Consider the following 12,227-nt stretch of genomic DNA (forward strand, 5'->3'; position numbering starts at 1 on the left):
ACCTCTCTCTTCCTGTCTAACCATCTTTTTTTTGCAGTGAATGCAATCACTGTTGATCTGTCCACCTAACCACCATCCTCATATATCCCCATCCACCCAGAGATGGTGTTCTCTGCCTGACAATTACAAATCTGCCCACCAATCCCTTACCATCCAAAATCCATTGACCCTTTTAATTCTCTTCAATGACCATTTGTCAAAATATATCTGCCTCACCTTTATGCCTTTGTTTAATCGCCTTTTTGGCAATTCGATCACTCACCTACACCCATCTGTCCTAATGCCAGGTGACTATTGTCTTTCTGTCTACATTCTTTTACAGATCAGGCAACCAATCAGTCCATTTCATTCAACCTTCCCTCATTGCTCACTAATCCTCGATAACCTGTCAACATACAGCTGCCCACCTCTACACTGTCCATGTGGTAAACCATTCATTACTTACCTGACCAGTTGTCTATGTAAAGAGCTGTGGTTACAGTAAACCATTGTGGTTGTAACATAATTTAAAGGATGGGACAGAAGGAAACGGGACAATGTCATGGATCAGAAATGCAGTGCAAACAGGAAAAGGTTTATTGTGGTCTCAAATCAAAAGGCAAATACTGTACATTTAAATAAAAGCCAGGCCGGTATCAATCATATGATAGACCAGCAAAAGAGTTTTACAAAACAAAAATAAACCAATATACTCTATACAGTAGCAAAAATTTGGTACCTCAACTAAAAACTGAAAATTATAGGATAATTATAACTTTTAAGATTACCTTCAATATATATTTATGGAGAAAAGGATAAGAAGGGAAAAAGGCAGGTTCATTTAAATTAAGGTTCAAATCAACCAAGGCCCAAATAAATTGGGAGAGGACCAAAAGTATGAATGGCAGCTCCTGTTCCTATAATTATAGTCCACCAATAAAAGCTCACTCCATCCTCATCATTCACCAATCAAATTCTAAGCTTATTTTCATCTTCACAACATTTGCTAATTGAAGATATTGTCCTCCATATCATTCATCGCTCTCCACAGTAAACAATGGCCATTCGTCTCCACCAACATCACAACATTGGACTTGACCTATTAATCTCTGCCACTCAAAACAAATCAATCATACAGTAGTCAAAGCCCATGAACCAAAGCTATGCCCTGCCCCACATCCACCAATTGAAGCCCACTCCTCTTCCTCAAAAATCAAAGGCCCCTCATGCATGGATGAGTGAGAGAATCTGCAGAAGTTGATGGTAGTTTTGGGAGAATACAATGAATTATGTGTATAGGTGGCTGTCAGGCAGCATGCAGTTAGTAGGCCAGAGGGCTTTTTCTCTTGCTGCATTATGAGATGTCTCTATGACATCCTGACCCATCTCAAGCAGAGCCTGGAGCTCCCACTTTGACTATCTCAGACCCACAGAACTGGAGTGGAGGGAACTAATCCTTGTCCCCACAGAACCACTTGACTCTCACAGTCATAGAAATGTTGAGAGACCCTTCAGCCCATCACACCCATGATGACCATCATACTGATCTATACTCAAGAGAGAAACACAAAGACTGAAGAGGATGAGCCAACAATGAGCGGCTGGAGGGACTCAGTGGGTCGGTCAGTCAGTGGATTGACTGAGTCCCTTCAACAGCTTATTGTTTCTTCACTAATCTAAACTCACTTGATCTTTTGGCATCCATAATCTGCTGATTCATGTGGTTGCCCAGATACACCTTAAATGTTGAGAGAGTACCTGTCTCCAAAATCTTCCTTAGGCAACATATTCCAGATTTAAACCAATTGCTGAATGAAAATAAAATCCTCAGATCCCCTATAAACCTCTTATCCATTGCCCTAAAACAATGCCCTCTGATTTTACATTCCTCTTCTCACTGCTACCTTTGAGCCTAAGCTACAGAAGCTTGAATTCCAGCACCTCTAGATTTGAGAACAATTTCTTTCATACAGCTTACCTGCCCTTGTTACACTCATCAGGACTGCTCCAGCACGACAAGAAGACTCTGCACCAATGAAATGCCACTTTTATTTTTCTCACATATCTATAACTGAATATTTATTTTCTATCATTTATATATATTTTTCTGACAGTTATTTAATATATGTTTTTTTTAAAATGATGTACCAAGTAAGAATTTTGGTGCATGACAATAAACTCATTATCATTATCTGCTAAGGGGAATAGCTGCCAATCTACCTAATCAATGCCCTTCCCAATTTGATGTATCTCTACGAGGTCCTCTCTCAGCCTCCTCCACTCCAAGGAAAATAAACCCAGTCAATCTATTGTCTCCTCATAACTGACACACTCTATCCCAGGCAATATCCTGGTGAATTTCCTCTGCACTCTTTCCATTGCTCTATCACATCCTTCCTGTCGTGTGGTGAACAAAACTACACACAATACACCAGCTGTGCTCTTTGTGCCATTTGCTTCATGCTCTTATATGCTTTGCCCTGACTAACGAAGGCAAGATTTATGACATGAATAAAAATGCTAGTGATGTTTTTACCAGCAAATTTAACACTAACTTACAAAACACTGCCTAGTGTTGCTTGTTTAAAGACTCAGAAATGACCCATGTAGGATCAGTTACAGGGTGCTACTCCCACTGTTCTGATCTAATATTATTCCTCAAAATTAAAAGAGCTTCTGAAGTAACCTATCTTGGCCAAAAAAAGGAGGGTATGGCCAAAATAAAAATAAAAGTGCAACATATCGTTACAATTTAAAACTTTGAGAGGAATAGTTTAAAGGATTTAAAAATCTCTTGGTACACTACTCAGGGAATGCTCCAACACCACAAAGGACTGTCTGCACTATTGCTAAGTCTTTTTTTTGCACAAGGATAACTGTGAATATTTATTATCTATCTTTTTTTTTTCTGTGTGTTTATTGTTTTTTTTTAATTCAATGAAATATTTAGTATGTTTTTTTTTTAGTTGTTTTATAATTGCTTTTTTTTTAAAACAAAGTACCTGTTTGGCTGCAGCAAGTAAGAATTTTGGTGCATATGTACATTGTACAATGTACATGACGATAAACTCATTATCATGATCTTGAAGTGACCCCCAATATTTCACCCTGAGGGAAATTCATTGTGTAGGATAAGTTCAGTACCTAATGTGCTTGAAAACTGTTTTTTAAGCAGTATCCATATCTCTGAATGGGCAAATTGTTGCAGATCACCATCACAGTATGTTCAGTGCATTAAATAATGTAACAGCAACTTCAGAAAAAATAGTAACAGTTATGTATTTACAGGCCTACAGCGAGAACACTATTTGTGTGCAGAATGTTTCTGCGCAATCCTTTAGTGAATGAGTAGACACCCCATAAACCCTACTAGCAGGTTGTAACATGACATTCACCCCCCCCCCCCCCCACCCCTCAAGTAAAACATTCCAGCAATTGCTTTGGAGACAAAGGTGCAATCATTTGTCCGGAATAAAAGCAGCCTATATCCACCATTGGTCCAAAATGAATTAAATGACTAACATATGAGATTTGTGCCAAATCAGAAGATTTGGGACTGAGTAATCTTCTGTTTTTTTCTCCTCAATCTATTAATTAACTCAAATCCTGAGCTCCTCAGTATGTGCTTGTTGTCATGTGCAGGACAGTGAGGTAAGTTATGTTCTGTGAATAATCGAATTAGTTGTTAAGGTGGTTTATATCTAGCTAACTATTAGAACTGAATTTCTGAGAATTATCTAGGAAATCAATAATTCTCCTTCTAATGAGATCCAGTGTACTTGAAGTCCAGAAAAGACCAACTGATGCTAGAATTATCTAAATAAGGAATCAGACACATCAGGAAAGCTCACTAAATCAGACTCCTTTCCATCATTCACATGTTCAAATGTAATGTTCAAACTTGCCTATCATGAATTTAATGGAGCAACTAACAACCAGCATATTCAGGCCAGAATCTGCACCAGGTCATCAGGCTTTCACTTTCAAAGCCACCGTTTCATTCAGCAGGACATGAAGGAGGAAACAACTTGCCTCATCCTTGCAATCCAGCCACGAGCTGGCCACAGTATTATGGGGGATCTCCGTGACAGAATTGGAAACGGGGTTCGGAAGGCAGATGTATGAGCAGTTGAAACCAGAGACCATCAATGCAAGTCCGGCGCGGAACTATTTTCATCCAGGGCCTGGCGCTGCCAAACAAGTGTAGTTTGGGTGATTCATTCAACAGGAGACACAGGGAGGACGAAGTAGGTGGTAAGAGCTCGTGAGGGGCATAAATCATCGTCATAAACAGTTTGGACTGTTTCTGTGCTGTAAACTCTTAAATACATCAGCAAGTGCTGCGTTTCTCTCTTGCTGGCAGTTTTTCGCCCCTCTCTCCCCCACTCCCCTCCGACAGATTTCCTCACCCACAATTTCACCCCGCCCTCCCCTCTCTCCCTCAGCATTCCCTTGTACGCAGGTGTCCATCAGACTGAGGTGATGTGGTCAACCACTCGTGTGCCATCCAAGTCCACCATCTCCATGCATTCAAGCTCCTCGAGGTTGCTGGAGCTTCTCCTCTCCGGCCGCTTCTTCGAAGGCGGCACAAAGGTCAGCATCACAGGTAGAATAGCAAAGCAATGGAGAAAGGTGAAGAGCGCAATTAGAAACAAACACCTGAATAGTGTACAGATCAAGTTAGAAGGCACCGAAGTTAGTGGGATTATACCGACCATGTAGCAAAAGTTGCTCTGCAAAATGGCCACTCCATGCAGTTCCAAAGCATTTTTAACCCACTTCGTCCTGGTTAGGTCTTTGCCCAAGACAAACGTAGATATGAATGGTGCACAGTTGTCAATGGTATAGTTTATCCCATAGATCAAGCAGAGGACAGAGATGCAGTCCAGCTCCACTTCCCACAGAGTCATGAAGCCAATCACCCCAAACTCCACTGACGCCACTGTCACAATCAGCCAAATGTTGACCAAAGAGTTGGCCACCAGGAACACGGTGAAGAAGAGGACGAAGAGCGCACTGAGGCACGAGTTCTGCAAGGGAGCCCCCACGGACGAGGCATATCGATCCATGTAGATAAAGGACGGGTTGAAAATCATAAACTTCACCTTGTAGGTCAGGGAGAGTTTCCTCAGCGTCTCCAGCAGGTCATAAATCTCTTCTCTGGTGTTCTCCGCTGTCTTGGCCACTAAGTACATCCGTGAGGCGATCACCTCCAGCTCCACATTCGGTTTCCTCACCAGTATGATATCATCCAGGAACTGGGTGTATTGAGGAGATTTCAGGAAGGAATTCTGTAGGGTTTTTAGGAAGTACCTTCTTGACACTGCACTAGTTACATTCATTTTCTTAAGGTAATTTAAATATGTTTCGAACCATGATATTCTAACAAACCCTTCTGTTATTTCCAGCAAATCCTCCTGAACGCTGGCATTCCAGTATTCTATTGGTTCATAAATGTAAAACCCAATGACAGGACTGAAGCTACTGAAATATCTCTGCTGGATAGTGTGGTAGGAGACAGTGCGGGACTCAGTCGCCACCACGTTGTTAAGATCTAATCCTTCGCTAACCTGCAGGTAGCCCATTAAGGCAAAAGAGATATAAACGAGATAAAACAGAACCACAAAAGGTTTGACATAAGTATTTGTAATCCAGTCACAATAGTACTGCTTCAGAAACCAAAGCAGGAAATGGTTTTCATAGGTGCTTGTGTCGCCCGGAGCCGTTGCCTCCTCCTGAAACTTGGACATCATGATAAACCTGTACCATGCGGGTTTACCCTGTAGATCATCTGGTTTTGGCACTTTCCTGCAAAAAATGCTGTGCTGGTAATTGTTTTCCAGGTAACCAGTGAAGACCAGATTGGAGCCATAGAATGCCATTAGGTAGAGGTAGTTAAAAAGTACAGATATGCATGTGTTCACACAGAACTCCTTCACGACCTCTATATTGGTGAAGGGGCTGGCACCAATGCCGAATGTTACCATGTACATAGCAGTGGTGAGAGTAATGGGAAGCATGGTATCAGCATACACCGTGGCAATCCTCTCCTTCACATGCTGATCCTCCACAGTCTCCCTCCAACTTGAGAGCATCTCAAACATGCCATACAGTCCGTGTCCTGAGGAAAGGGAGACACAAAGGCATTGGTTAAAATCAGGGAGTCAAAGAATTGAGGCAGTCCAGGAGGATATATGGTGCTGTGGCAAGTTGCAGCAATGCCAATCTTCTTTTAGCTGTTTCTTTCCTGCTGTCATCTGACTCTTAAATGGGCCTCTCATTGGGGAAAGATGATGCCCTTGCAGTGTTTTAATTGGACTTTCCTCTCTCCCCTGCTTTTTGTGTTTGTAACACTGCACCCTGTTCTCTTTGACTTCCTGTAACACTACACCCTGCACTTCTGCTTTATTATTGCACAAGTTGCTGGACATAAAGACAAACAAAAAGTCCGCAGATGCTGGAAAACTGGAGCAACACACAAAGTGTGGGAGGAACTCAACACTTCTGCTCAGTTCCTCCAGGACCTTGTGGGTTGCTGTGCTTAAATACGGATTGACTTGCCTTGATAGCATGCGGAACAAAGCTTTTTACTGTAGGTATGACAATTCAGTTCAATCTCTAGGTCCCTTCACACTTCTTTTCCTTGGATATCTTGGCCTACTGACAGCATGTAACAAAAATAGAGCGTATGGGCTGTTAGGGAAGGGTTGATGTTGAGTAGGTTTATGTAGGTCAGCTCAACATCGTGGGCTGAAGGGCCCATACTGTACTGTTCAATGTTCGATGAGGTGGCTGCCCTCAGAGGAGGCCTCGCCTTTGTTTAGCGATCTTGATGTGCAGGCAGACAACAAGCTCACCAGATCTTTCAAGCTTATCTAATCCCCTTGCACAGCTTTGGATACCCACCAAGGGGCTTGTTTAGGTGGGGGGTAGGGGTAAGGGTGGTGGTCAAAGGGCAGCAGCATCCTGTTTTAGTTTGTAACCATCAGTGAATGCTAATTGAGTGCCCAGAAGAAGAATGGGGGTTCCTACCTATGGCTGGCCCTCTTTGGTCCATAGAACAGTTCAGAAACCAGAGACTGCTTCCCTCCCTGTCCCCCTCCCAACTACCTCCTCTCACCAAGTTTGGCTTTCTTTTACATATTCTAAATGAGAGAGAGGGAGAAAAAGAGAGAGATAGGGAGGGAAAAGGAGTAGAGAGGGAGGGAGGGAGGAGATAGAGAGAGAAATTAATCTCAAAATAGGAAATCAAACATCAAACAAACCATGCAATACAAACCCAAAAGAAAATGATCTTAAAGTTCTACAAATCATAGAACACAAACATAACAGATCGAGATCTGAAACCTTGCTAGATAGAGATCTCAAAATGCTGTGAACAGAGATCTAAAACCACTAAATAACAGTAGAGGTCAGGACAAACAAAGGCTTCAAACCCTTCACATTGGGTGCTTTTTTTGCATCCTTTAGAAGGAGGCTGCTTGAAAAGTAGGTTAGGTAACAAGTCAAGGTTGTGGGTCACTCAGTGGGTTTAAACATGCGTGTTAAGGAAGGCCACTACCACTGATTGGCTTAGGATGAGAATTTATGATAAGGAGCATTGTCAAGATGATGCAGTTACAGCTTGGGCAACATCACCATGGCACATTCTCAAATAGTTCAAAGCTACTGTATAATGGTTTGAAATATACAAGCCATTGCAGAGGAAAGATGACAGAGGAAATTAAACTCCTGATTCCTGCAACTGCACATTGCACCAGAACTTAAGCAAGAGTTCTGCCATTGATTATGAAACTTAGGAAACTTCTACAATGCACTGTGGAAAGTATACCAGCAGGTGGCACCACAGCCTGCTTTGGGAATTCGACTGCCCAGGAATGCAGAAGGCTGCAGAAGATAGCAAACGTAGCCAAGTCCATCACAGGCTCTGATCTCCCCATACATTGCAGACATCTTTGAGAGATGCTGCCTCAAGGAGGTATCTAACATCATAAAGGAGCCCCATCACCCTGGTCACAACCTCTTCTCACCACTACCTTTGGGCAGAAGGTACAGAAGCCTGAAAACCAGCACCTCTCGGTTCAAGAACGGTTTCTTTCAACCTCCCCTTGTTACACCAATCATGGGCTGTTCCAACAGCTATAAAGTACTATCTGCACTCCTGTGAATATTTATCTAGTGTAGTTATTGCCTCTTTTAATTTAATTCAATTAATTTACCATTATACTTTTTCTTTACAGGTGCAAGTATTTCAGTGCAAATGTAAATTATACAATGTGTATGATAATAAACTCTTTATCATAATCGGTGTTCTATCCAAGAGCATTAACCATTTATTAGATGACTATGAGATTTGAGCCAGGTCTGTTGTGAAGGCTTAAACTCCTTTGTTATAAGAACTGCCTCAAAACCAATTGTACTGATTTGTTCTTGAAAGGCCTTTATCCACATAAACTGTCGAAGATGTAAAAAAAGAAATCAACAGATAGAGAACTCTCTAACACCTATTATTAACAAGCCATATACAGTACATGAACATCATCTCTTATTACAAAGTGTAGACGTGACACATCTGGAACAGAAACTCTAATAATACAGTCACAGACAAAGATTGTAAAGTTCTAATTTTTATACAAAGTTCCTTATTCCCCAGATTCCCAGCAAATGGGGCAATTGCCTTGATTTACCCCCTAATATCTTGACATTAACCCTTAAATTCCAGCAAATACAATTTATTCCATCATTCAGAATTTATTCCTTGGTGTTCCGGGTCTTTCTCGTAAATCTGTACTGTCACAGGTTAGGTGTGGTGCAGCTAAATTCTCATCAAGGTTTCATCCAATTGTAGGACACCATCCATTCTCTTGTTTTGTAGTCCCAAGGTATATAATCCAGCATATTAATAGCCCTCTGTATTATATTCAGTGTCATCCATGAGATTCTAATGATCTGTGTGTGCAGACTCTTCAGGTCATCACAGTTTCTAACTTTGCATCATTTGGAAAATACTCTAATCTATTCCTTTTTAGCTCCAGATTAAGTGATTCCTCATTCGCCCACACAGAAATCCAGAGGCCACACATACTATTTCCTGAAAGAGATAAGCATCTCATCAGAAAAGCAGGGCGTCCAATTATGGCATATTGCCTCAGCAATGGCAGGTGTCAATCTGGATTGGGATTGAATGCAGGCTTGTAATTTCAAAGAGAGTGTGCTTCCCTTGCGTCAAGCGAAAGTTGCTGGAAATATAATTATGAAGCGATTTCAGTGAGACCCCAAAATTAAAAAGGCCTGGGACATATTTGTGGTTAAAGAATGCACAAATAAACTGAAAATAAAAATTATACACAAAGAAGTATGGTAAATACACAGACACAAAAGGACTGTATATACTTTTGCAGGTCACTTTTTTGTTGCTCGAGAAGTAATGTAAATATTTATTACCTTATGTTTTAATTGTCTCTTTTCATTTAATTCAATTAGTTTACTATTAGCATTTTTCTTTATAAGCACCTGTTAGGCTGAAGCAAGTAAGAATTCTGGTGCGTCTGTACATTGTATAATGTGTATGGCAATAAATCCATTATTTTTATCACCAAGCAAATAAGCAAGTGCATAGCAGTGAGACCCAAGAACCACAGATGCTGAGTTTTATGAGCAAACAATGAGAAGCTGGAGGGACTCCAGAGGTCAGCCTGCATCCTGGAAAGAAATGGGCACATCACGTTTCAGGTTAGATCTGAACAATATGGAGGTCCCAACCCAAAATGTTGACTGACCGTTTCTGTCCACAGATGCTGAAAAGCTGAGTCCATTCAGCTTTTCATTGTTTACTCAGGAACATGCCAATGCTTACACTTCAAGCGATCCCGGTCACAACTCTACTTTCCTGCCTGTTCAACTTTCCCCTGGTCACTTCTACGACCACTATTCCCATCAACATATTTTCTCACTATTCATCTAATAATGAACATAGTTGATGAATGATGACAGAATTACTGCCTCAACCATTGAGGGAGAAGTGAATTCTCATCTAAATTCTCCTGTCCTGTTTCCTTGCAGTTCATGTCCTCGATCTAGGTCCCTCTTCTATTGGAAGAGGGTTCTACTTGGCTAAGATGTTTCATGCATTTCAGGCTCCAACAATGAGAAACAACTTTTCACTTCTTTCTTCGGAATTGTATTCTTTACTTACAGGCAACGGTTCAGGAATTGGAAGTTGTAATCTCGACATTTTTCCAATTAAGAGAGGAGTGTAAGAGTTACAGCGTCTTGCAGCAGTGAAACAGACCTGTCAGCACACCAAGTCCGCATTGACCAAGAACCACCTATTTACACGAGACCTACTGTGAATCTCTTTTCTTTTAATTCTCCCCAGATTCACGTCAACTCTCCCCAGATTCTACCTCTCACCTATATTCTAGGGGTAATTTAAATTAACCAAGCAACCTGCCAGCCAAACTGTGGGAGGAAACCAGAGCACTCAGAGGAAACCCACGCGGTCACCGAGAAATCACACAAACTCCACACAAGCAGCACCAGAGATCACATTGAACTGAGGTCTCTGGAGTTCCAAGGCTACCCCAAAGAAGTTTTTAAAAATAATCACGACCACAGAAATTTGCAGCTAACTGTTGTGAATATTGATTAGAATGTAAAATATGCAATTACCTTTTCTGGATGGTAGACTCATAGAGTTCAACGGCATGAAAACAGGTTCTTTGGCCCAATTTGTCCATGCTGAATAGGTTATCTCCATTTATCTGGATTCCACCCATATTCCTTTAAACCTTTCCTATCTGTGCACTTGTCATCAAAATGTCTTTTGAACACAACAATTATCCCCTCTTCTACCATTTCTTTATTTGCCCGCCAACCTCTGGGCGAAGAAAGTGCCCCTCAGGTCTCTTTGAATTTTTTTTTTAAACAGGAGATGGTAGGTGTATGGAACAGGCTGCCAGAGGAGGTGGTTCAGCCAGGTACTATTGCAGCATTTAAGAAAAAAATTGGATGGATACATGGATATGCTAGGTTTAGAGGGATATGGACCAATTGCAGGCAGGTGGGATTAGTGCAGGCAGGTGGGATTAGTGTGGTGGGATATTTTAGTCGGTGTGGGCAAGTTGGGCCGAAGCGCCCGTTTCCACACTATATGGCTCTATGACCAAATCTTTCCCCTCTCACCTTATTCTACACCCTCTGGTTTTGATTCACCTCCCCTAGGAAAAGTCTTTTATTATATACCTTATCTATGCCCATTGTGATTTTATAAACCTCTATTAAGTTCCCTCTCAGCCTCCTATGATCCAAGTAGAAAAGTCCCAGCCTATCCAGCCACTCCTTAGAATTGAAGCCCACTGGTCCTGGAAATGGTAGGATGAATCTTTTCAGCTTAATGATATTTTTTTCTCTGGCTTGGTGACGAGGACACCACACAATACTTAAATGTGGGCTCACTCCATGCCCTGACCCAAGAAGGCAATACACAAGTACAAAAATGGATGGTAAGTCCAGTTTTATACGTACCTAAAATAATGAAGGGAATCCCCAGGAAGGTTGAGTTATATTTCCCTCCCATTAAGTTGATGATCCCTGCTGATGTGAGGGTAGCCAAAGCCATGGTTACTAAACCCAGGAGTCCAAGCCAAGGCTTGCTACGAACACAGTCTTGCATGGAACAGCACAGCATAGCCAGAATCCACACTACCAGCAAGCTAGTCACCAGGTACCACTCTGAAACCTTGCTGCTCTTCTGAAAATCTTCCTTCAGTGATGAAGATGTAAAGGGATAGAGCTTCAGCTCTTTGTTGGATTTCTGGAAACTCTCAATGGTCTCACAAAAAGTCGACTCCCACTTCTCTGCCACCAAGTCATTCAGAGAACTGCTGGTTTGCAGGTAGTAAGTGATCTGCATTGCCCGAGCAGACCGCACCCGGTCTCTGTTCTGCAGAGTGACGCCACCAAGCTGATGCCCGATAAACACCTCCCGGCCATCCTTCAGGTAGGTGTTTGGGTAGTTGATGACGATTCCTGTGTGGTTCTGCGTCCAGGCTGCCCTGAGCTCCTCCAGCACATGCACAATGTCATCCAGGACGCACATCTTATTGTCCTTGAGAATACACATGTGGGCAAATGAGTAGTTGAAGCCCATCATTGGTACCTGAATCCGTGTCACAGACGAATGCAACTGGAAAGAAGTAAGAAGAGGTTGTGGAGTAAATTAACCAGAAAGCAAATGCTTGACATAA

General features: G+C 41.9%; 1 protein-coding gene across 1 annotated transcript in view; it reads right to left on the bottom strand.

The window, feature by feature from the left end:
• Nucleotides 1-4,425: 4,425 nt before the first annotated feature.
• ptchd1 (patched domain containing 1) overlaps nucleotides 4,426-12,227 on the bottom strand; it is a 29,204-nt gene continuing 21,402 nt past the window's right edge. The window contains exons 2-3 of the mRNA XM_069889570.1: nucleotides 11,506-12,166; nucleotides 4,426-6,100 (exon numbers count right to left, since the gene is read on the bottom strand). Coding sequence (XP_069745671.1) covers nucleotides 4,449-6,100; nucleotides 11,506-12,166 — 2,313 coding nt within the window. The 3' untranslated portion in view covers nucleotides 4,426-4,448. The remainder of the gene's footprint in view (nucleotides 6,101-11,505; nucleotides 12,167-12,227) is intronic.

The sequence above is a fragment of the Narcine bancroftii genome, chromosome 7 (assembly GCF_036971445.1).
Source record: "Narcine bancroftii isolate sNarBan1 chromosome 7, sNarBan1.hap1, whole genome shotgun sequence".
In the NCBI taxonomy this organism is placed as follows: Eukaryota; Metazoa; Chordata; class Chondrichthyes; order Torpediniformes; family Narcinidae; genus Narcine; species Narcine bancroftii.